This window comes from Taudactylus pleione, unplaced genomic scaffold, assembly GCF_031769625.1.
Source record: "Taudactylus pleione unplaced genomic scaffold, aTauple2 ptg000262l, whole genome shotgun sequence".
NCBI classification, from domain to species: Eukaryota; Metazoa; Chordata; class Amphibia; order Anura; family Myobatrachidae; genus Taudactylus; species Taudactylus pleione.
The window spans coordinates 1,387,826-1,413,474 of record NW_028284664.1 but is presented as its reverse complement, the minus strand read 5'-3'; the positions used below and the strand labels follow the sequence as shown (position 1 = coordinate 1,413,474).

Sequence of the window (25,649 nt, the reverse complement as noted above, 5' to 3'; positions counted from 1 at the left end):
ATTTCATATCTATCTATCTATCTATCTATCTATCTATCTATCTATCTCCTTCATATCTATCTATATATCTATCACCTTCATATCTATGTATCTATCTATTTATCTATCTATCTATCTATACATCTATATATCTATCACCTTCATATCTATGTATCTATCTATTTATCTATCTATACATCTATATATCTATCACCTTCATATCTATCTATCTCTCTATCTATCTAATTCTGAAATAGTAGAACTCATTAGTCTTATGCACACAAGAAATGAATAGTACTTTGCATGTAGCAGACTGCCTCTCCAAGCACTCTGCAAGGTAGAACATGGTGCCACCGGCTAGCGACCATACCATCACCTCAGCACTGCGCTGTGGGTGGCAGCACCGGTCATATCTCTCTTGATATGGCCCTGCTAAGTGTTATGGTTCCTAGTTTATAAGGGACCTTGCACTTAATTGAACCGGCACCTAAGTATCCAGCTCAGTATAGTGGGCATATATATTATTTAATTTATCTGAAGAGGTTGTAGCTCCACAGGTGTAATATAAACATTTCGCCCAGCATCCCAAAATAAATTAACAATAAAAGAAGATTTTACGCAAAAAAAAAATTAAAAAAGGTACTTTAATACTTGATGCCACGCCACTCACACTACTATACCCGTGCAGTTTCCCTACATTAAGAGAAATCCCACAATATCCTCTAATAATGTATTTACCTACGTGTCTATCTTATCATAGCTGAAGCAGAGCATGAAATCTATAGCAATTCCCAAAAAATGTGGAAATAACGAATATATAAAATTCTAATAACAATAAAAACATTACCAAGAAAATGTTGTGATGCTATAATGATGGTGAAAGATTTATAAATAATCTAAAAAGTATATATATATATATATATATATATATATATGTGTATGTGTGTGTATATATAAATAATATAAAATATATATATATATATATATATACATACATACATACAAAGATCAAATATTATACTGGTGATGAATATTAAAAGTATAAATTCTAACAAAAGAAACATGAATAAATTTAACAACTAATAATATTAAATACAACATTTTATTGTACTTAGTCTAAATTAGCATAATCAAATGTAACTATATAAATAAAGTGGGATTCAGTTAATACATATGCTAATTCTGTCACGTGCTTTGCTTGTTTTCTTTTAGAAAGTGGGTTACAGGAGATTATCCAATTACATGCAAAGCTAGAAATAGTAATAATCTATGCTTGCTTGATGTAAAGGGAGCTGTTATTTATGAGACCTGGATAGAACAGTTATATAGCCCCTATAGAGCCATTAAGTATTTGCATATATTCATTTGGCAGAATAAAAAAGAATGTATACGTTGTATGATTGATTTAAAATAATTCCTAGTCGTGCCGGGTCAGCCGTTTTTGCATCTGCTTTCTAACTTACTATTAATAATCACTTATAAATGAAAATGGTTTTCCACATCTGGATGCTTCTAGTAATGATGCATCTGATTCTATTGTAAATTATTGAGGCGGCACAAATTGTGTGCCGCCTCAAACAAAAAATAAAACCTCGAAGTAACCACTGCACGCTGTTCATTACTGCAGTACTGCTCTGATCTTAATGAGACCTATATTTTATATAGGCAGCGCGATATGCAACTCAGCAACCGTTTTAGCGGATTTCAATCCTTTCAATGTATAATTTCCGCGGAGGTCAAGGTAATACTATTGACTATGTATGCAATAAACATAATAAATTGGTTTTATGCAAGCTATGTACCTTTTTATAAAAAAAAATAATATATTGAAATGTTGAATTATTCCTCTTATGGGCTGTGTACAGGTTACAAATAGAAATGTTATTAATAAATACTGTGTTGTTCAGTGATAACTGTTGAGTTTCCAGACATGCTGAGATCCAGAGCGTTTTGAATTCTGTAACATCAGTACTACGGCACGGGGGTTGCTGGTACTAATGCCACATCTTCCTCTTTCTTCCCACTTCAACCACAGCTCTATACTTACATTAGGAAAGCTGGCATGCATAGGGATTTCGTATTGGCCATATGTGCATAATAGCCTGTGCATGGCAGGCAAGCTCCAACATTAGGGACTTAGCACATCCAATCACTAATTTGGCATTAATACAAATAAGACTCAAGGTTGGAATCAGCATTGGATAAAAGTTTGGGGGAGAATCAGCTGCCACTGTCATAGTCATCATGATATACTAATATATTTAACCAGTGCTTTTCGTCTATGAAAAAAAAAAGTACCGGTACTGACCTCCGCTGAAGGCGCTGTAACCAAGTAAAGTGTCTCCCCGGTCTATGAGGTAGCTAGAATGATGGAGGCTGATATTCACTGCCCAAGTGAAGGAACACACCAGGATTTTTGCTAAGTAGTTAAAAGGGTGGCCCGTAAAACAAAGTGATAAAAGATCCAGGCAGGGAAGTTAAAATATACCAACAATGGTGGTGTATTAAAATATTGTATGGGTGGAGGGCTTCACAAAATGTGCCAGTACTGGGTACTGTTACATTTTATTTTTAAAAATGTCTCTATGTGGTGTGTGTAGGCCTTACTGTACGTCCACTTTAATATGAAGATTGGGATGCAGTACCCATTCTCTTCCTATAGGTGATGCTACGACGTAAGAGGAGCCTTCTTCCGGTCCCATTTCAATTACCAGATAACCACAAGAAATATTTCAGTGAAAATCTTGAACAGAAGAACTTTTACCTTGCAGTGTTCAACTACTGCCATTAAATTACCTGTCTCTGGCTAACTTATTGTGTGCACTTATTACTGTAACAAAATAAAGCTGTACAATTAAATTAAGAAAAGATTGAACTTTTGCATGTTTTAATTAGCACGAAGTCCCATAAAAAGGAGCATTTTAAAATCTGATACTGTATGTTTTTTTTACATAAAGCACACTGTGGTTAATTAAACTTACTTTCATCTCCGGTTTCAAATTCAAACTTATGACTGTAGCCGCTGTACCCTGCAGCAGTCCTGACTCGAATGTGAAATATATATTTGGTGGATGGCTTGAGGCCTGTGATAATGACACTGGGAGCTTTCGATCTTGTGGAGGAATAACTGAGTTGTTCGTGTTCCTGTAGACAAAAGAAAACAGTCATAGATTAGAATAAAATAAAACGTATCCATATTATTCTCATTTTTAATCCGGACGCCCAGCTTGGACTTTTTATGTGAGAAGCACAATGCGTTTATGTAACAGATGTGTTTGAATGTGAGATTTTTTTTTCCCCCACTGTTTTGTTGTTCGTTTGACTTTGAAAGCTGCGTCTTTGATTTGCTGCGTGAAATGACAAGCGCTGTAGCGGTGCTGAAATTATCTGTATGGTAAACTCAGCTATACTTTGACAATGAACGCTCAATTCATACTTTCAAGCAAAATGAAATATAACATTGCTTCTTTCATGGGGCACCACACCGATGATAATAAGTCAGGCTTAAAGGTGAACTAGAATATTTCATAGGTGAATGTTATGGGTTTAGCGTCACCTACTATCGCCAATACCAATATTCTCCAAATATTGCAAGTCTTTTGGCATGGCCACTAGTAGACTGCAGCTAATGAATCCCATGCATTTGGGTGAATACATATTCAGATTACATCTACAGTCTTCAAATCCAGTAGCCATGCCAACTTGTAAAAGCCTGAGTTTGCTCCCTGGTTATCACATGTAATGACAACAGCTGAATGCACCGGAGACAGCAGACAGGGCAGTTTGCCAAATACCAGAATTCCCTGAGATCTCCGTTCCTCCCCAATAGAGGACTAATGACTATTGGCGTCACCTTAGAGCTGACATAGGCTTTTCTGGAGACAGATTGAAACTATACAAGGAGATGCCCCTAAATTGTACACTGTGGGCTCGATTCAGAGTAAGGTGCAAATCCAAAAAAGGAGCAAAAACAGGAGCAATTTGCACCTTGGCAAAACCATATTGCACTGCAGGTGGGGCAGATTCAAAATGTGCAGAGAGATTTCAAGTAGGGATGGGGAACATTTAGAACTAAACACTGGCTGCTTAGTTATAATTGTCAGTTTAAACACAAAGCTGTCACGTATTTGCTTGCTACAAACAAAATCAGCCAGTGTGTTCTCTGCATGGTAAACAATAAAGTGTAGAGGCACCCCTTGCATTGTGACATGGTTGGTTCCAGGAGCAAATTGCTCCTTGTTTGATTTGCTCCTAAGTCTGAAACAGGCCCTGGATCTTCTCTTCTACAATGGTTGAACTATATCTTCAGGTGGAGTAGAGGTTACTCCACTACAACCAGGCACTGGGCCTCATTCAGAGATGTGTGCAAACCCGATAGTTTATGTACATGTCCGATGTTAGAAGATTGGTGCATGTGCAGGATCTGTACTAAGCATGCACAGGTCTTCAACAGTGGGATCGCAGTGCCCCAAAGCCGCTGACTGATTGACAGGCTGGGGTCGTTTTGGGGGTGGGAGAGGGTTGAGCCATCCTGCGTTCAAGGAAATGGGGCGTGCCAGCCCATTTTCTGGGAGGGTCAGGGTCTGCGTCTCCCAATGCAGACTTGCCTGACCCCAGCTGAGCAGTTACATTGCTCATTCTGAAAAAGCTTAACTTTACGCAGATGGGCTATTAATGCGGCTATCGCGACCGATTGTTAACATGGTGATCGAATGCTGCGTCTTTGGACGCAACACTCGGATTGCAGATGCTGCCAGGATGTGTCATTTTCCTACAGATGCCTCTGGCTGCATTAGTATATGTTAGCATCACGCAGCATCCAAAGATGCATCAGCCAGGGTCGGCCTGGCCCACAGGTGTACAGGGGAAATCCCCGGTGGGCCACACCTCCTCTTCTAATGTCAGGTTTCAGACAGTGCACTTGAATTATACATTATTACGCTAGTATAGGGTCAGTTTCCTGGTAGAGCAGGAACAAGGATGAACAGACCATACATGTAGTATCCATGTTGTCTGCAGGCTATGTCCTCTACAACGGTTAGCCGAGCCTCTGTGGTTCCTGGCTACAATCTGTAAGCATGGGCATCTACCAATGCCTTCCTCTGGTGGGTCCCTCATACCCCAGTCCGACACTGGCAGCAACGATGCTAACTGTGCCCATCTCTGAATCAGGCCTACTGTATTAAGAAGGTCACTGCCTTTTTGCAAAAGATAACTTTCCTGCACTAAACTCTACTCTATCTGTACTTGTACGCTGAAAGATCATGCTGACCTTCTATAATTTTAATTTAATTATAGTGGGGTGTTTACTTTGAATTGGCTCATACACAATCATAGACTGTAGCAGGCAGCCAATTGAGTTCTGCAACCTTTAAAACCTTTTTTTAAAAGTTACATTCATTTCTGAAACCGTTATCCGGAATGGCATGGTTACTGTTACTTTTAAGTGTTATTTATCGCAAAATGTAAAAAAATTATTTTTAATAGTTTGCAGGTAATTTATTAAGCAATTGAGAATAGAGAAAAAAATGTGTGTGGCACTTCCCTTTAATATATATTTATGCCAGTATTGCTTGCATACTACTTTATTATACAGATTATGTGCATTTTGATTAAATGCTTTATAGTAAACATAGCGATAACTAAGGGCCATTTCATGTCTGCAGCACCTGAAGCCTTCAACTACACTATATACATGGAAACAAAATGTTTAAATTAAAACTACACTGTTAACCATAACTTATTCTCATGTATGCAGCTCCCATTGTTAGTTACACGGATGGAAGACGTAAGTGTGAGCATTAAATACTCATCATTACTCACTTCTACCCGCAGGTAGTGCCAAAATGCCGGCGCTATCCGGGGGTAGTCCTGTTGGTGAGAGAGAGAAACATGCATATAATTTTAATTAATTCTACCTCTGCTGATACTAACATGTATAAATAAACTGAAAGGAGAATAAGTAACATTGTGCTTCGACAAGTTGCATTCACAGTCGCTGTAAAGATAGGTAATGCTATAGGAAGAGTAAAATAGTTACTAGACTATATTAATGGTATATTCACAAAATGTATCAAAAATAATAAAATACACAAGGCCTGCCTTACAGCTAGAGTTGTAGCCTATATCACTGCTGTAGTATAAAGCGATAGTCTTATCTGGGTGAATTTTACATTCAATAACTGTAACATGCTATCATGGAGTATTTTGAGATGAACCATACAGAATAAACTAGTTGGGCCGAAAATATTATTTAAGTGCAAGTTCTAGGAAAATTAAATTTTTGGTCATTTTTATATGACTGTATTGGATAGTTCAAAAGAAGAAAGAAGAATGAAGAAGAAAGAAGAAAGAAAAATAAAGAATGAAGAGGAAAGCAGAAGACAAATTAAGAAGAATGAAGCAGGAAGAAGAAGAGAGAAGAAAGAAGAAGCAAAAAGAGAGAAGACAGAAGAAATACAAATGAAGAAGAATCAAGAAGAAAGACGCAGTTGTCCAAGTGACTATGGCTAATGTCTACTGTACAAGTGTCAAGCCACAAACAAGGATAACAAAACAATTCTGCACATGATGTTTGGCAACTCAGAACCTAAAATCTTAAGCCTGGTTGAGCATTGTCTGCACAGCAATGGTAATCCATGCCTTGAGGTCTGATTGCTTTATCCAGTACTGCAAATAGCCTGGGAGATAAATTAGAAACATGAAACACCATGTGACATACCAATGATAGAATGAAGTTAAAATGAATTAAGGATAGTGCCAGTTCATAGGAAACTCAATAAGAATCTCATGACCCACTGTATCAAACGCTGCAGACAAGTCAAGGAGGATTAGGACTAAACAATTGCCTCTGTCTCTTTCCACAAGAAGATCATTAAGCACACACATCAGGGCTGTTTCAGTATTATGTCATCTCCTGAAACATGGATCACAAAGGATCATTGATAGGCTGACAGAGAGGTTTCCAGTTGGCTTGCAACTACTTTCTCAATAACCTTGCCTGGAAATGGAGGGTTTACGCCAGCCTGTCATTAGCCAAGCAATCTGGTTGTGATGAAAATGTATGAAGAAGAGGTTTGGAACTGTTTCCTTTAGCAGTTCAGGAGAAAATGTCTGTCTGCAAATAGCATTGTACAATTTTTTGCAAATTCTGGATCAGTTAGATGAATATACCCTATTAGGAGTTTTGTTGGGGCTGCATTTGGATCACAAATGCTGGGACGCAACTTACAGTAATCCTCTCTATCCAGGGGATCAAAGATCAGATAATTCACTTTCTCAGGCCTTGACCTTTGGCACATATTTGACAGCAATTTTGGGACTCTGGCCCAGATGAAAGATTCCTTGTTAGCAAAAAAGATTGGAAACTTATTGCACATTTAACTTCAAATGGCTGAATCATGCATTAGACATACAGTTCTGCTTCTTCACCAGGCAGAAAAGCTGACCCACAGTAGTATGATCTAATTAAACAGGAATATTTGTATGGATAACATGTTTCCAGATCATCCCTCTCACCTTTTATGTATCTTTCCTTCCTTCTCTCAGTCTTCGTCTCCCCCCAGCACACGTAATTATTTTTAGCTTATCTTCTACCATGCAATTTTTCCACCAATGCCTTTACAGCCTGCAAAATTTTTTCTTTTCTTCTACTCTCCAATACTTGGCAGTGTGGTATGCTTGGTTTTAAACAAAAGCCATATGGCCTGATTTAGAGGTGGACACAGAGGCGCCCGCGGCTGCGTCTATTGGTGATCGCCAATCTGTGAAAGTTCTTCCCTTGTGCTCATCGGTGCATCTGAATGTGCAAGACACCCTCTTGCAGCACATGTACACTCAGTAATAACGATTGGTGCGCCCTTAGATGTCACCATCAGTCACACCATTGAAACTTGCAGTAATCCTTTGGCAGGTGCAGGTACTTCATTCGATTATGGCCTCCAATGGGAGCTTTCCAGCATCTGTGTATGCAACCATTCTCCCCCACACACCTGTGACACTCCCATAACCCGCCCATAAGATGGACCATTCCCGTGTGTGCGCTAAGCCACCTCCCTGTCATTGCCCAGGAACGCCTACTATATTTTCTATACACTTCTCCCTGTGTGCGCCTGAAATTAGAACTGTGACTCTTCATGGACACCAAACTGGCATGCTAGATCTAAAGATTGTATAAGGTCATCAATTGTAACACTGTCTTTCTCTTATAGAACCAGCAATACAGAGGAGAGTCCTCATATGACATACTTGTGGGCCTGATGTAAACTTCTGTGTATCTAGTAAGGAGTTTCTGGGGATGGTAGTCACAAAAGAAGTTCTTCTCCTCTGAACACTACAACACCTGCAGGACACCATTTCTATCTGTCTACTCTTTAGAAATGGGGGGGGGAGCAAGAGGAAAAGGGATTTAGGGATAGATGTTTCAAGCTTTCTAAAGAGTTTATAAGTTTGCTAAGTGGAGGAGTTGACCTTACCAACTAATGAGTTTCTACCAATCATTTTATACTTCATAAATGCTAGCTAGATGCTTAGTGAGGTAGAGAGGACATAACTTTTTTGCCTGACTATCCTACACCCAAATTTTTAAAATAAGCGAAAGGAGTGAAGGATGGAACCATGTGATGGTTTATTAGAAACTTAAACACATGGAGGATCGAAAACTACACAAGGGAAGTAAAGCAAGGAAGCAAGGCATTGAGTTAACGTTGTTCAACTAGTTAAAGATATCTGATGGCGGTAAACCCATATAATTAAACATTGATGGTTTATTCAGTAGCTGCATAACAGGCTTGTTGTAGCCACAAACCATATCATGGAGATGTTATAGAGACATATAATATTATAAAATTTCAGAAGTGGCTTAATTCTTCAGAATTACATAAATTCTGCAGTATGTATGTGTACACAATACGTTGTGGTCTGTGTACTTTGTATAGAGCTAAAAATAATGTATATTTTCTGCAAACATGTTGCTGTTTTTCCTTTTCAAATTAGGCATTGGTTACATTATATAGTTTGTTATCACTTGGTTTTCCTGTAGAGGTCACAACAACTATACAGTGTATATTAATATTTATCAAAACTTCCAGTTGCAGTTGGTATGATATTTCAAAGTACAAAGCAAAACAGGCAAGAATAATTGACTGCAAATTTTCAGCTGTTGCATAAGCAGACAGTGTAATCAAAGGCAGTGTAAGACGCAATCCACAGAATAGAATATCATAACCTTGGTGCGTAACCTGAATCTCACAGAGAATAATACACCTTGCCATTTCATTGGCCCACAGAGCACAGGCAATGGACTACTAAGCAGTGGAGGAAAGTGATGTACGCAGATGGACCATCTTTTTCCATGTTGTCCCCCCCAAATATTTGCTTTCAACATTGAAGGGTTCTGTTGGTCCTGTAATGTTGTCAGACACAATTTCCAAGCGTAGTTTGGGTGCTAATCTCTACATAATGATCTTGAGTGATGGTCTTCACCCCATGTTGTAGCATTTCTTTCCTGATAGGCAAAGTATCTTCAAGTATAACAGAGGGCCTGATTCAGAGGTGGACGCTATGCCGATATTGGCATAGTTGAGCAATTTTTGCCTACTGAGAGAAAAGTCCTTAAAACCCATACTGCGCACGCACTAGCCTAACTGTTCATTAGCGTCCGTAGTTGTGTACGGGATCGTTATCATTAGAAAAGGAGACTGCCAATCATGAGCGTTTCTAGGTGGTGACTGGGAGGTGACCTGAAGTGAACGCAGAAAGAGTCAGTTATGGGAGTGTTACGGCCATATTAATACACGCAGCTGCGTTCTCTTTCACAGCATCAAAACCACAGAGGCTATTTTTTGCATCGATGGTGGAGTGTTCAGACAGTGAAAGTGGCCGTCTCAGTGTTTACTCAGTCAGTCACACGTTATTACAGAAGGTGAATGCTGAACTGGCAATCTGTAAGAGATCGCAGCCACTCATGAATAGTGTCAGGCCAAGAGTGTGTGTGATTCATCAATGGTTTGATGAGCATTACACCTGTGTTATCCATATGTCATGGTCTTCTCAGTAAACAGAACTGAAGCCAACCAAGTTACCTGATGCAATGTTTTTCTCCAATAGCAAGCAGGCATCACTCAACTTTCTTGCTGAAACATAACGCTGCTCCCCCTCCTGCATAACTTGAAACATTGGGATACTCTATGGCATGCCTCCCAACATTTCAAGTGAGGGGATCTGGAGTTGGGCTGGGGTAGATCGAATGACCATGAGACAAATGGTGGATGGTCACCCCCTGTTAAGTTCTGGGTTGTTTGTGGACGCGGGGTGGTAGCAGGAGTGATCACAGAAGCGGATTTGAATAAAAAACTAGGTTTTTTAATAAGTGCTTGAGAAGACATAAAATATGGCTGTAAATAAAAGTCCAGGAATATATAAATTTGCACAAGAGTTCTGTGGTGGGAGTAATGGGTTAATGTCCAAGTAGAAACAATTAGAGTTGTCCAGGTGTACAGGTAGTGAGACTGAAAATAATCAACCAGGTATGCAGGTAGTGATGCAGGAAAATAATAGCCAGGTATGCAGGTAGTGAACTAAGGCAATGAGCAGGATGTCAGCAGGCTCAGGCACTCAGGTATGGGCACGGGTGATGGAGGAAGCGGGGTAGTCCAGCGGAAGCTAGGAGCTGACAGGCAGACTGGCAGACAGCGAATTCACAGGAACAAGATAAGCACAGATAACTCCCTCTCAGCTAGGCTGAGATACATGTTGCACTGGCAAAGAAGGAAGGCACTGACCCTTCCTAAATACCCCATGCCGTGCTGTTACTGGCCGGAGGGAACATGTGACTCACCAGGATTGGCCGGCCGCATCACATGGCCAGAAGGCAAGATGGCGGCGCCCATGCCAAACGGAACGGAGACGCCGCCAGGCCTTACCAGCGCAGAGTGACAACAGGCCCGCACAACAACGCGCGCAGCCAAAGCCCCCGCCAGACACCAGCTCTGCCAAAAGACAGCCCGTGCCACAACGACCTCACAGGTAACACCCGCCTAGCGCCATGCTGAAATACCCTGGCCGGATATCACAAGCATCGGTCCAGCAACGTTCCTCTGGACCGTAACCTTTCCAGTCAAGCAAATACTGTAGATGACCTCTGCGCAGATGAGAGTCCAAGACCTGGGCGACTTCAAACTCAACTCCTCTCTCCGTCTGGACTCAAGGAGAAGCAGGTAGAGCATTATGGAACTTATTCAGGACCAGGTGCTTTAATAAGGAAACATTGTAGGAATTAGGAATTTTTAGGTATGGGAGTAACTGTAAACGGTAAGCCACTGGATTAATGACTTCTGTTATGGTGAAGGGACCGATGAAGCGGGGTGCAAATTTCATTGAAGGAACTCTTAGACGACTGTTCCGGGTAGACAACCAGACCTGGTTTCCTAGTTGCATGCATGGAACTATTCTACGCTTCTTATTGGCCTGGGTCTTATAGCGAGAGCATGCCTTCAGCAAATCAGACCGTACTTGAGTCCAGATGGCAGCAAAATTCCGCACCGTGTCCTCTACGGCTGGAACATGCAGGCTTCGGAATTCGGGAACACGAGGATGAAGGCCATAAACAACCTGAAATGGCGTTTGGTTAGTTGACGAGTGGTAGGAAGCATTGTGTGCAAACTCGGCCCATGGCAGCAAGGCAGCCCAATTGTCCTGGGAAGATGATATAAAAATTCTTAAGAAGGTCTCTAGATCTTGATTAACTCTCTTGGTGGAGCCGTTGCTTTGCGGATGGTAGGCCGTGGAAAAGTTTAACTTCACTTGAAGAACAGAACACAAAGCCCTCCAGAATTTTGCAGTAAACTGCACACCACAGTCAGAGACAATTTCAGCAGGAATGCCATGTAGACGAAATATGTGTTGGACAAACAACTGTGCCAGGTCAGGGGCAGAAGGTAACTTCTTCAACGGTATATAGTGGACCATCTTAGAGAATTGGTCTATTACAACCCAGATAGTGTTGAAGCCTTGAGAGACTGGCAGGTCTGTGACGAAATCCAAGGAGAGATGCGTCCATGGACGTGATGGAGTAGGTAGTGGAAGCAATTCCCCAGCTGGAGCTTGTCGTGATGATTTATGCTGGGCACAGGAGGAGCAGGGAGAGATGAACTCCATTATATCTGCCTTCATAGAAGGCCACCAATAGTGTCTTTTCAGGAACTCCAAGGTCTTCCAAGTGCCTGAGTGCCCTGCGAAGTGGGAGGAATGTGCCCAAGTGAGAAGCCACTTCCTTAATTCCGGGGCCACAAATGATTTTCCCGTAGGAGGCTGAAGCTGTAATGCGGCAAAGACTCTTGATTCCAAGACAGGGGTATTGCTTTGATTTTCAGATTGATCATCACAGAGGAGAGATCTCGATAGGGCATCAGCCTTCTGATTAAGTACTCCAGACCGGAAGGTCAGGGTGAACTGAAACCTGGCAAAGAATATTGCCCAGCGGGCTAAACGAGGACTCACACATTGAAGGTTTTTGAGAAATAGGAGATTTCTATGGTCCGTAAATACAGTAAATGGGAACTTAGCACCTTCTATTAAATATCTCCATTCCTTCATCGCCAACTTAACAGCTAGTAGCTCTTGCTCAACTATGGCGTAGTTCCTTTCGGCAGGTGAGAATTTTTTAGAAAAGAACCCACAAGGATGGACTCGGTTGTCCTCATAACGTTGAGACAAGACTGCTCCCACAGCTTCAGATGATGCGTCTACTTCCAACAAAAAAGGCCTGTCCAGATCTGGTTGTCAAAGAACTGGTGCTGTGATAAAGGCCTGTTTTAGAAGATGAAAGGCAGACTCTGCCTCAGGTGACCTTTGGGAAGGATTAGCACCTTTGTGGGTCAAGGCTGTAATGGGAGCCAGCAATGTAGAAAATCCCTTGATGAAGCGTCTATAATAATTGGCGAAGCCCAACAATCTCTGGACGGCTTTCAGTGTCTGAGGTCGGGTCCAATCCAGAATTGCTTGTACCTTCTTGGGGTCCATTTCCAAACTGGAGCCAGAAATAACGTAGCCGAGAAAAGGTACACTGGGCACACCAAAGACGCACTTCTCCAGTTTGCAGTAAAGGTGGTTTTCTCTCAAACGGGTCAAAACTTCTTTAACATGTTCTTGATGTTTAGCCACGGAGGGTGAAAAAATCAGTATGTCATCCAGATAGACAACAACCGAAAAATATAACAGATCCCGGAAAATCTCATTAACGAAACTCTGAAAGACAGCAGGGGCATTGCACAATCCAAAGGCATTACTAAATATTCGAAATGTCCATCTCTGGTATTAAAAGCGGTCTTCCATTCATCGCTAGCTCGGATACGAATGAGGTTGTAAGCCCCTCTCAGATCTAATTTAGAAAAAATGACAGAGCCCTTGACCCTATCAAACAACTCAGTAATCAGGGAAGAGGGTATCGATTCTTTACAGTAATGTCATTAAGGCCTGATAATCGATACATGGTCTTAGACCACCGTCCTTCTTGCCAACGAAGAAAAACCAGCTCCGGCAGGTGAGGTAGAGGGGCGAATCAACCCCTTAGCCAGGTTGTCCCAGATGTACTCAGTCATGGCTTGAGTATCAGGCAAGGACAGTGGGTAGGTACGACCACGAGGTGGTGTCTTATCAGGTATCAATTCAATTGGACAGCTCGCATTCCCTATGAGGAGGTAAGGTATTTGCTTGCTGCTCAGAGAACTGGTCGGTGAACATCTGATATTCCTTGGGAATGGCAGAAGAAACTAATGGAACTGTCTTTCTTACAGGTCGAATTTTTGGAAGACAGGATTTCTGACAGTCCATACCCCATGACAGAATCTACATAGAACTCCAATCAATCCTGGGATTATGTTGACGCAACCAGGGTAGACCAAGAACAATTTCTTGAGAGGCCTCTGATATCACCAGAAATTTTAAGGACTCAGAATGAAGTGCCCCAATTCGGACCAATACTGGTTGAGTCTCCTTGGTGACTATCCCGTTAGTTAGAGGGCGTCCGTCTATAGAGGTCAGAGAGATGGCATGGTTGAGAGACGAACAGGGAATCTGAAATTTATCTATGAAACTAGACGTTATGAAATTTCCGGCTGCTCCCGAGTCAAGTAGAGCAGTAGCAAAGACAGGTTTGGGTTTAAGATCCAACGCTAGGGTAACCGTGAAATCTTTAATTTTTGGAGACGGGCTCATAACTCCTAACTTGATGTCTCCAGGGTCAGTTAGGATTTGGCATTTCCCGTTTACGGGGGCAGGAGATCAGCAGGTGTCCGGACTCTCCGCAGTACAGACAGAGGTTTTTTGCATTCTTCTCTGACGTTCTTCTTTGGAGAGGTGTGTATAATTCACCTGCATAGGCTCCTCTTCAATAGGAGAAGGAATGGGATGGGTAGAAATGGAGGGGGCAAATGACCTTTGCCGGTCAGTTCTGTGTTTTTCAGCCTGACGTTCCCTGAAGCGTAGGTCAACTTTGATACACAACGAAATCATGTTGTTCAGATTAGTGGGAAGCTCTCGAGTGACTAGACCATCCTTTAGTGGGTCTGACAACCCATGCCAGAAGGCCGAGGTGAGGGCTTCCTCATTCCATTTGAGTTCTGATGCTAAAATTTGAAATTGCACGGCATATTGACTGACAGGACGGACCCCTTGTCTCAGTGTCATGATGTTTGATGATGCTGATACAGTACGCCCAGGTTCATCGAAAATCCTCCTGAAAGATGACACAAAGCCTGCGTAATTATCCAGCAACGTATCTGAGCGCTCCCAGAGTGGGGAAGCCCATTCTAAGGCCTGGCCGGATAACAGAGAGACTATATAAGCCACTTTAGTTCTTGCAGTTAGAAAGTTGTCAGGCTGCAGGGTAAAATGTATGTCACACTGATTTAGGAATCCTCGGCAGAGTTTAGGGTTGCTGTCAAATTTACTTGGTAAAGGAAGATGTAAGCACGGAGATGATCTGCCTCCTGTATTCCCAGACACTGATGCGGATGTAGATGCTGGTACTACAGGGGTAGAAAAGGAAGTTTGCAAACTATCCTGTCGCTTGGACATCTCTTGCAGAAATTGAGCCATCTGATGCTGCATGTTTTCCAGATTTTCTAAACGACCAGAAATGCACCGGAACAAATCCACTCCTGACTCCTGATCCATGGCCGGCTCCATGGGGCCAGTGCAAACTGTTATGCTCTGGGTTGTTTGTGGACTCGGGGTGGTAGCAGGAGCGATCACAGAAGCGGATTTGAATAAAAAACTAGGTTTTTTAATAGGTGCTTGAAAAGACATAAAATATGGCAGTAAATAAAAGTCCAGGAATATATAAATGTCCACAAGAGTTCTGTGGTGGGAGCAATGGGTTACTGTCCAAGTAGAAACAATTAGAGTTGTCCAGGTGTACAGGTAGTGAGACTGAAAATAATCAAACTGGTATGCAGGTAGTGATGCAGGAAAATAATAGCCAGGTATGCAGGCAGTGAACTAAGGCAATGAGCAGGATGTCAGCAGGCTCAGGCACTCAGGTATGGGCAAGGGTGATGGAGGAAGCGGGGTAGTCCAGCGGAAGCTAGGAGCTGACAGGCAGACTGGCAGACAGCGAATTCACAGGAACAAGATAAGCACAGAGAACTCCCTCTCAGCTAGGCTGAGATACACGTTGCACTGGCAAAGAAGGAAGGCACTGACCCTTCCTAAATACCCCATGCTGTGCTGTTACTGGCCGGAGGGAACATGTGACTCACCAGGATTGGCCGGCCGCTTCACATGGCCAGAAGGCAAGATGGCGGCGCCCATGCCAAACGGAACGGAGACGCCGCCAGGCCTTACCAGCGCAGAATGACAACAGGCTCGCACAACAACGCGCGCAGCCAAAGCCCCCCGCAAGACACCAGCTCCGCCACCAGACAGCCCGTGCCACAACGACCTCACAGGTAACACCCGCCTAGCGCCATGCTGAAATACCCTGGCCGTGACACCCCCTCAGCGGCTTGCACACTAAACTGACCCCCCACTGCTTAACACCCACAAGCACCAGTGAATGGGACACACCTTTCTGACTAATAGGAACAATACTTTCCCTAAGTCTAGGGCAGGACAGAGCCCTAACTTATGGAATGCCCAGCTGAAATTGGGACAGTTAGGAGGTATGCAATGGCATGGTACATACAAGCTGTACTGGTCACACCTGGTGTGCCTACACCCCATTATTTTATACTTTATACTATTCTGTAGATTTCATTTCGTCAATCTGTAACTCTCTCTTGGCTTTCTATTGGTGCTTTCAATTTCTGTGCACATTTAGGGCCTCGTTTAGAGTTGGATGCACTTTTGCATTTTCAACATCCATGCGCAAATTCTATCACAAAAATTGCGGTGTCCCATATGTATTTGAGTCAAAGGCAGTGCTGTTTTCGTGATGGTACTCAGGGATACGCAGTACCGGCATACATACACATGTGTGTGTATATATATACAGTCAGGTGCATAAATATTGGGACATTGACAGAATTTTCATATTTTGACCTCTATTCACCACAACAATGGCTTTGAAATGAAACAAGCAAGATGTGCTTTAACTGCAGACTTTCAGATTTAATTTGAGGGTAATTACATCCAAATCAGGTGAACGGTGTAGGAATTACAACGGTTTCTATATGTGCCTCCCACTTTTTAAGGGGCCAAAAGTAATGGGACTATCAACTCAAAAGCTATTTCATGGACAGGTGTGGGCTATTCCCTCGTTATTTCATTATCAATTAAGCAGGTAAAAGGTCTGGAGTTGATTCTAGGTGTGACATTTGCATTTGGAATCAGTTGCTGTCGACTCTCAATATGAGATCCAAAGAGCTGTCACTATCAGTGAAGCAAGCCATCATTAGGCTGAAAAATCTAAACAAACCCATCAGAGAGATAGCAAAAACATTAAGTGTGGCCAAATCAACTGTTTAGAACATTCTTAAAAAGAAAGAACGCACCTTAGAGCTCAGCAACACCAAAAGACCCGGAAGACCACGGAAAACAACTGTATTGGAAGAAGAATTATTTCCCTGGGCAAGAAAAACCCCTTTTCAACAGTTGGCCAAATCAAGAACACTCTCCAGGAAGTAGGTGTATATGTGTCAAAGTCAACAATCAAGAGAAGACTTCACAAGAGTGAATATAGAGGGTTCACCACAAGATGTAAACAATTGGTGAGCCACAAAAACAGGAAGACCAGATTAGAGTTTGCCAAACAACATCTAAAAAAGCCATTACCTTTCTGGAACAACATCCTATGGACAGATGAGACAAAGATCAACTTGTACCAGAGTGATGGGAAGAGAAGAGTATAAAGAAGGAAAGGAACTGCTCATGATCCAAAACATAGCACCTCATCAGTTAAGCATGGTGGTGGTAGTGTCATGGCGTGGGCATGTATGGCTGCCAATGGAACTGGTTCCCTTGTATTTATTGATGATGTGACTGCTGACAAAAGCAGCAGAATGAATTCTGAAGTGTTTCGGGCAATATTATATGCTCATATTCAGTCAAATGCTTCAGAACTCATTGGACGGTGCTTCACAGTGCAGATGGACCATGACCCGAACCATACTGCAAAAGCAACCAAAGAGTTTTTTAAGACTAAAAAGTGGAATGTTATGCAATGGCCAAGTCAATCCCCTGACCTGAATCCGAATTGAGCATGCACTTCACTTGATGAAGACAAAACTGAAGGGAAAATGCCCCAAGAACAAGCAGGAACTAAAGACATTTGCAGTAGAGGCCTGGCAGAGCATCACCAGGGATGAAACCCAGTGTCTGGTGATGTCTATGCGTTCCATACTTCAGGCTGTAATTGCCTGCAAAGGATTTGCAATAAAGTATTAAAAAGTGAAAGTTAGATTTAGGATTGTTTAGTTTCTCCCATTACTTTTGGCCCCTTAAAAAGTGGGAGGCACATATAGAAACTGTTGTAATTCCTACACCGTTCACCTGATTTGGATGTAATTACCCTCAAATTAAATCTGAAAGTCTGCAGTTAAAGCTCATCTTATTTGTTTCACTTCAAAGCCATTGTGGTGGTGAATAGAGGCCAAAATATGAAAATTCTGTCAATGTCCCAATATTTATGCACCTAACTGTATATATATATATATATATATATATATATATACACAGTCCAATGGCGGCACTTGCAGCAAGTTCAGTTTGTTGAGTGATTTTTTCTACGGAGTGCCGCCATTGGACTGTGTATGTGCTAGAGTGTTTCTGGACTTTGAAACACACTATGGAAGGCACCCGGACCAGCAATTATGGATTGTCCTCATGAGTGCCGGAACCTGGTTTTATATATATATATATATATATATATATATGGAATTGGTATGAATTACCACCGGACCTAAATCCGCCAGATGAAATACCGACACTGGAAGGCCGGCACATGAAAATCCTGACACATCCCATATATATATATATATATATATATATATATAAATAAATATATACAAATGGCCCGGCACTCCATGAGCCCAAAACTGGGCACATACCTTGCTCCAGAGGTGCCCTCAATAGGTGGAGATCACTCCCCTCCAATGCAAACTTCACTGGATAAGCGGCACTCAGGAGACTTTCAAAGGTGATGAAACAATGTGTCTTTTATTTCAAAGACATTGTTTCGTCACCTTTGAAAGTCTCCTGAGTGCCGCTTATCCAGTGAAGTTTATATATTTTGTATATATAATATGGGATGTGTCGGGATCTTCATGTGCCGGCCTTCCAGCGTCAGTATTTCATCCGCCGGACTTAGGTCTGGCAGTATTTCATACCGATTCCATATATATATATATGCGCATGGATAGTCCGGCACTCACAACAATCCCAGAGCTTGAAATGCTCAGGTGCCTTCCACTAAAACAAATGTATAGACCGCAGACAGTAGTGGCACTCTGAGACTTAAATGCAAAAAACGTACACCGTTTATTCCAACGTTTCGGGGAAACACCGCCCCTTTGTCAAGGTGACAAAGGGGCGGTGTTGCCCCGAAATGTTGGAATAAACGGTGTACGTTTTTTGCATTTAAGTCTCAGAGTGCCACTACTGTCTGCGGTCTATATATATATATATATATATATATATATATATATATATATATATATATACATTTTTAGTACAGTTTTTATTTCTAATAACTGGTTCCGGAATGGGAAAGAAATCAGTGAAATACAGCACCTTTTTCTTCATAGAAAAAGCACCGTTCATAGAGATCTCAAGACACAGCTGACTCAGAACACAGCACTATTTCTACTACAGGTTTACAAATATATTATTCCCAATGATAACTGTGTGTCCCATACTCAAGAGAGTCTTGACGGTGTTATTAGTGAATGTGACATTTTCATGAAATACGAATATGTATAATTGCTGTCTTTTCGGGCTCTTGTGCCTGCAGTTGCCCAAAATAACATTTATATTGAGTCTCTTTCAGTTATTCCAGTAACTGGAGAGAAGCACTGACTGACTGAGCACAGGACCAGAGGCTTGTTATTCTCTTCTTTGGAGAATAAAGAGCAACTCACCAAATCAGCTTCTCACACAGAAATATGAAAGTCACACGTGAAGCTGAAATATTGATGGAGTGATCATTACCAACATAGCTCGGCATTGCTTCTATTGGAAATGTTGTTCGCGCATTCAGAATTGTTTTGTTAAAACACAATGTAGGCAACCATTTTGTGGGCTCTAGCAATATTACAGCGAATGCAACCAAGAGAATTAGTGACATCATTGAGGTACGAGGCACTGCATGTCTCATTTGCCAGTATGTGCCTCATGCCAGGGTGATCCCACTAGATTGAACTGCAGTGACAAGCTGGTATCTAATGAATATTCCTTAAATTCACAAAATAGTTTAATCCACTGTGTAAGCAAGAGGTACTCTTTAACTAATTGGAGACTGCTGACCACCTGTGTCCTGGCAGTATTCAAGGTATTCAGACAGGAGTCAAATAGGCACTTTGTATCATACTTACCTACTCTCCCTCAACCTGCGGGAGACTCCTAATTTTTAAGGAGTGTCCCAGGCACATGGAAGACTAGGTGGTCCTCCTGCATCTTGGCTATGTAAGAGGGCAGGATGGGGAGAATAACACCTGGAATTGCGTCCGTGTTTGAGGTGGCAGTGTCAATAAGACGCTATATTCTATACTACCTGTGTCATTTCATCCACGTCCCGTCTTCTCAGATGCCTAATTCACAGAATTTTGCCACGTGGGGAGGCCTAATGATGCAACTAGTATGGACCTGCCCCCATCAGCTGTCACCTAAATTGGATTAGAAAAGTAGGCAAGTAAACTCTGTATAAAAGGCAATCTATTCTATCATGCTGGAGCTGGAACCAGACTGCCACTGAACACCACTATGACCAGTTAAATGTGACATCTAGGAACCCAATCACTGGAGATTGGCGAACTGACAGCTGATTTGGAAATTTTCCTAGACTTTCTATTGACTAATTGACAAATCATTCCCAATTCACTTGAAATTCACCAAACAATTCACACCCAGGCCAATCACAGTGCATGGAACATAAAGTAACCAATCAACAAGCAAAAGTAAAATGTATACAGTTTATAAAAAAAAGTGCTTACAGCACACTTGACGCTCATTGCTCCTGCACTGTACTAGGGGAAGATGTCTGTGGATGCTCTCTGTGACTGTAGCCCAGGCTACAGTACTGTACACTCTGCTGTACACTGCATTTACTACATAGCTGTCTAAACATTTTTGGCGGGACAGTCACAATTTCTTAGGACCAATCAGGATATTTGTCCTGATTCGTGTGGTGGTTGGGAGGTCCGCACGCTGTAGAGGCAAGTGTCTCCAAAGTGCTCACCATATAAAATGTTTTTACTTTAAAAAATTACCTCAGGGTACGTGGCCTCACCCACTCAGAGGCTGGAGTAGGTTCTCAATGTGGCATGGACCTGGTAACGCCCCTCATCCCATTGCCTCTAATATAAACAAAACTGGCGCATTCTCTGACTGATTTATATTTTACTTTTTTCCTACACTTTTTACACCCTTACTACAATACACTGACCACCACAAAGCACAATTAGTTTCTGTACTTGTGATTAGTGCCATTAGCTATGTAGATGCAGAAAAACACTGGCAATTTATACCCCTTTTACACCGGAGCTAAAACCCGGGTTTTTGAAGGGTTAACCCGGGCAGCTCCCTGGTGTAAAAGGGGAGAGAGTTGGATCGCCGGGTCGAGTGACCTGGCAATCCAACCCAGGTAACTAGCAGGGTTTAACACGGGCGTAGCCCGTGAAACCCTGCTGTGAGAACAGCGCACTCAGGGTCACGATGACCTGGAGTGCACTGCTAGCCGGCCGATTGGTCCGGCTTCAGTGGCGCTTGGAGATGACGTCATCTCCAAGCGACCACTTTCACTCCGCAAAAGCCGGGTCTATGCAGACCCGACTGCGGTGTGAGCGGCGCTGACTCGGGAATGTTCCAACTCTGGGTCAGACCCGGAATTTAGGTGGAAAAGGGGTATGATTGTGATATCAACTGATGTATTTGTTAAAATGCTATGAGAAGAAAATGGGACTAATCTCAAAGGGGGTCAGTGTTGCTAATTTACAAAGCAAAAATCATCTGCCACCCAAGGAAAAAGCAGCTATGGGCTCAACATATTTGTTGTATATAAAGATGGCAGCATTTGCAGCCAGAGGTGAGCAATTCTTGATAGTGTCTAAAAGGTAATCAGGTGCAAATTACCAATATATAAGGTTGGTGAAATATAATATGTTGGAAGACTCTATCTCCAATTTGTGGGGTTACTGAAAATCTCCCAATATATAGACTAAAGAAAAAAATTAAGTGCTGTTCACCAAACAATTACTTTCATTACATTTAATGTAAATATATATTATACTATTTAAAACACACGGCCGATACATATAAAGTTCAAACAATTGTTAATACTTCATACTTAAACACAAAAAGGAAAACACATAAATAACCTTAATTTCATTTATATGACTTCCAAAGAATCAATATCCATATATTAAGCTGTTGATAGCCAAACTTGTATTGCTATCCAGCTCAGTTCATATACTGTCAAGCCAGTTGCTAATTAGTAACCTGTTTTGGTGATTAGAAGTTTCTTTATAGTGAGTCCAAACTTTCCATTATATATGTCAAAATTGGTATAATACACAGTCAGGTGCATAAATATTGGGACATTGACATAATTTTCATATTTTGGCCTCTATTCACCACCACAATGGCTTTGAAATGAAACAAACAAGATGTGCTTTAACTGCAGACTTTCAGATTTAATTTGAGGGTAATTACATTCAAATCAGGTGAACGGTGTAGGAATTACAACGATTTCTATATGTTCCTCCCACTTTTTAAGGGGCCAAAAGTAATGGGACAAACTAAACAATCCTAAATCTAACTTTCACTTTTTAATACTTTGTTGCAAATCCTTTGCAGGCACATATAGAAATCTTGTTTGTTTCATTTCAAAGCCATTGTGGTGGTGAATAGAGGCCAAAATATGAAAATTCTGTCAATGTCCCAATATTTATGCACCTGACTGTATATTTACAATTAAATGTATTGAAAGTAATTGCTTGGTGAACAGTGCTTCATTTTTCTCTTTAGTTCTTGATAGTGATAGCGTTTCTAGCAAAACATGATGTAACATGTCTTGCACTTTGTATTTTCCACTAATTTATGAAGAAAACATATCAGAAAACTGTTTTCTATGTAATTGTTACTTGCTTGGGGAGGTTAAGGTTTAAATATTTGATTTAGAGCATTTAGCTGTCAATCTGTTTTAGCTAGCCAGTTAGATTAATACGGGTCTATTTACTAAGCTGTGTTAGGAGGTAAAGTGAACGGTGATAATATACCAGCCAATCAGCTCCTAGCTGCCATATTTCAAACACAGCCTGTGATATGGAAATTAGGAGCTGATTGGCTGGTACCTTACCACCGTTCACTTTATCTCCTAACACAGCTTAGTAAATAGACCCCTTAAAGAGGAGGGATTTACATGTCATATAAATAGAATGGAAGAGGATCCATTTTCTAGGGATGGCCATCAGTAGCTTGCTCATCGATAGTCGCCATCGATGGTACCATCGGTGGATGACATCTATGGTATGAAACTATCGACTTATAATCATCAATGGTTTCATTCACCGATGGTCATCCCTGTTTTAATACTGACCGGGCAGCGGGCCAATCAGGAAGAGAGGGGGGACTTTGCGGGTCATGTCGGGGGGTGGAACATGGCATATGGAGGGAGAAAAAAGTAACATCACGTGGAGGGAAATAAGAACATTGTTTGGCTCTATACCACTGATGGCGACGAGCCATTGGATTACTGCCATCGATGGAAAATCAATCGCCCATCGGTGGTGAACCATCAATGTTTGTTAATCATCGATGGTCGATGGCCATCCCTACCATTTTTCATCTTTCCAGTTTGTGATCCCACCCACCCATACAACTTGTTTTGTTTTATGTCTTTTTTATTTTCATTGGATTGTATGTATATCATGTACTTTTCTTCCATCAAGGAAGGCGCAGCTTGGCAGATAGCACTGCTCCTCATTGGCCTATTTTGGCACAAGAGTAGTTGGTGGCATTTCCTATTTGAGAGTGGCGAATGAGTCACTACCTCAGGGGAGTACCTCGTCCCCATCTCAGGGAAGAACCAGTGCTGAGCCAATTAAGGGAAGGTAATACTACCCAATCCTGTTTGCGCTGGGTGGAATTCCGCCCCATTTAAATATTACCACAGGGCTGCACCGAGAGGGTGGGTACTAGTGTAGAAGTCTTAATGGAGAGGCTCAGTGGGGGTCCGGGTGCACAGCCCACCCTCCCTTCCCCCTTACATGTCAGCAGCAGCAGCATGTGTCTCCTCAGCCAAGCATGCTGCTGGGTGCTGGGCTGTGGTGAGACCCCCTGGCTGAGGGGAACATGGCACCCCCTGTGGAGCGCATTGGCACAGCAAATACTATATATTTTTTTTAAATCATTTTTTAAGGAGTGGTCACTCCTACTTACTTAAGCCACACCCCCATATTACTGGGGCCCCACTAAGCTCACTACAGCCCTGCATACTGTAGGTTCTTGGCACCCAGGTACATAAGATGAACACCACCATGTTGAATTTTTTTTTACATAAATTTAAAGAACATTTGTTCTCAGCCTTAAAAAAAAAAGCTAAATATTTGTGTTGGCTAATCTATAATAGGTCCTAAAAGTTGGTGCATTCCAAGAAGTAAAATTCAGAGTGGTCTTGAAGCAGCATTACCCTTTGGAAATCGAAGAGTTAAAAAAAAAGCAGCTACTGTTACAATATACACTGAATATTCCTGGGCAGAAGAATACTAACAAAATTATATTTTTCCTCTTTTTAAACTGCAAATATTTTATATCACATTATCAAAATAAAAATAGCTCTGTAAAACAGATTAACGCAGAAGTCTTTGTGGGAGAAAATAATATCATTCTGTAGGATCCATGTCGGGGAAAAAAAAATCTATTTGTTCTTGTAAGGCAAAGGCTAAAATCACATCCACACTTCTCGTGCTTAATGGGGAAACTAAATTTGCTAGAGCTGGAAATTTCAAGATGGAGTGTGGAAAGCCTCACAGAGCATAACTTGTCAAGGTAATAAAAAGAGAAACTGCTCCCTCGAGACCAAATTCACAGTCCCTGAAAGCGTTAGTAAATTTTCACATGGTTAAAACAGCGCTGTGTCCCTGCTCTACTGCCTAATAATGTTTCTGTGCTTTTAGTAGTATATTCCAGGCCTGACTGGACTGCATATTATTGAATGATGCTTTCTGATATTAAGCATTGGAATAAATTGTGTGTGGGAGGCCTGAGCCGCATTCTGGAACACCTAGGTGCACGGAACACATACTTTGTATTAATTCATACAGCTGAATACATACCAACACCTGGCTATGGACATGTATTTATATATACAGTATCTGTGAGATCCTACTATCATTTACTCAAATATACACTTTTGCTGACTTTTATTTTTATTCTCTTTTTATTCAGTTGTTAAATGTACTGCTAGCTGATGTCCTCGGCATTGCCAGAGTAATGTATTATGTGATTTGGCAATGTGTAAGAAATACATGGTGCAAAATAATCAGTGTTACTGTATTTCCTTTTAGAACAGTCATAACTTGCCTGATGAGGCCCAAAGCAAGACGTGGGGTGGCAGTTGGTGCAGACTCAGCTGTAGCAAAGTCACTTGTTAGATAGGCACTTGTAGTAAAGTCACCTGTTAGATAGGCACTTGTAGCAAAGTCACCTGTTAGATTGGCACTTGTAGCAAAGTCACTTGTTAGATAGGCACTTGTAGCAAAGTTACCTGTTAGATAGGCACTTGTAGCAAAGTCACCTGTTAGATAGGCACTTGTAGCAAAGTCACTTGTTAGATAGGCACTTGTAGCAAAGTCACCTGTTAGATTGGCACTTGTAGCAAAGTCACCTGTTAGATAGGCACTTGTAGCAAAGTCACCTGTTAGATAGGCACTTGTAGCAAAGTCACCTGTTAGATTGGCACTTGTAGCAAAGTCACCTGTTAGATAGGCACTTGTAGCAAAGTCACTTGTTAGATAGGC

The 25,649-nt window shown here is 41.6% G+C and overlaps 1 protein-coding gene across 2 annotated transcripts in view; it reads right to left on the bottom strand.

The window, feature by feature from the left end:
• EPHA6 (EPH receptor A6) overlaps positions 1-25,649 on the bottom strand; it is an 888,766-nt gene that overhangs the window by 252,509 nt on the left and 610,608 nt on the right. For both annotated transcript variants that reach the window (XM_088481055.1, XM_088481056.1), the window contains exon 7: positions 2,961-3,123. In XM_088481055.1, the coding sequence (XP_088337181.1) occupies positions 2,961-3,123 (163 nt within the window). The remainder of the gene's footprint in view (positions 1-2,960; positions 3,124-25,649) is intronic.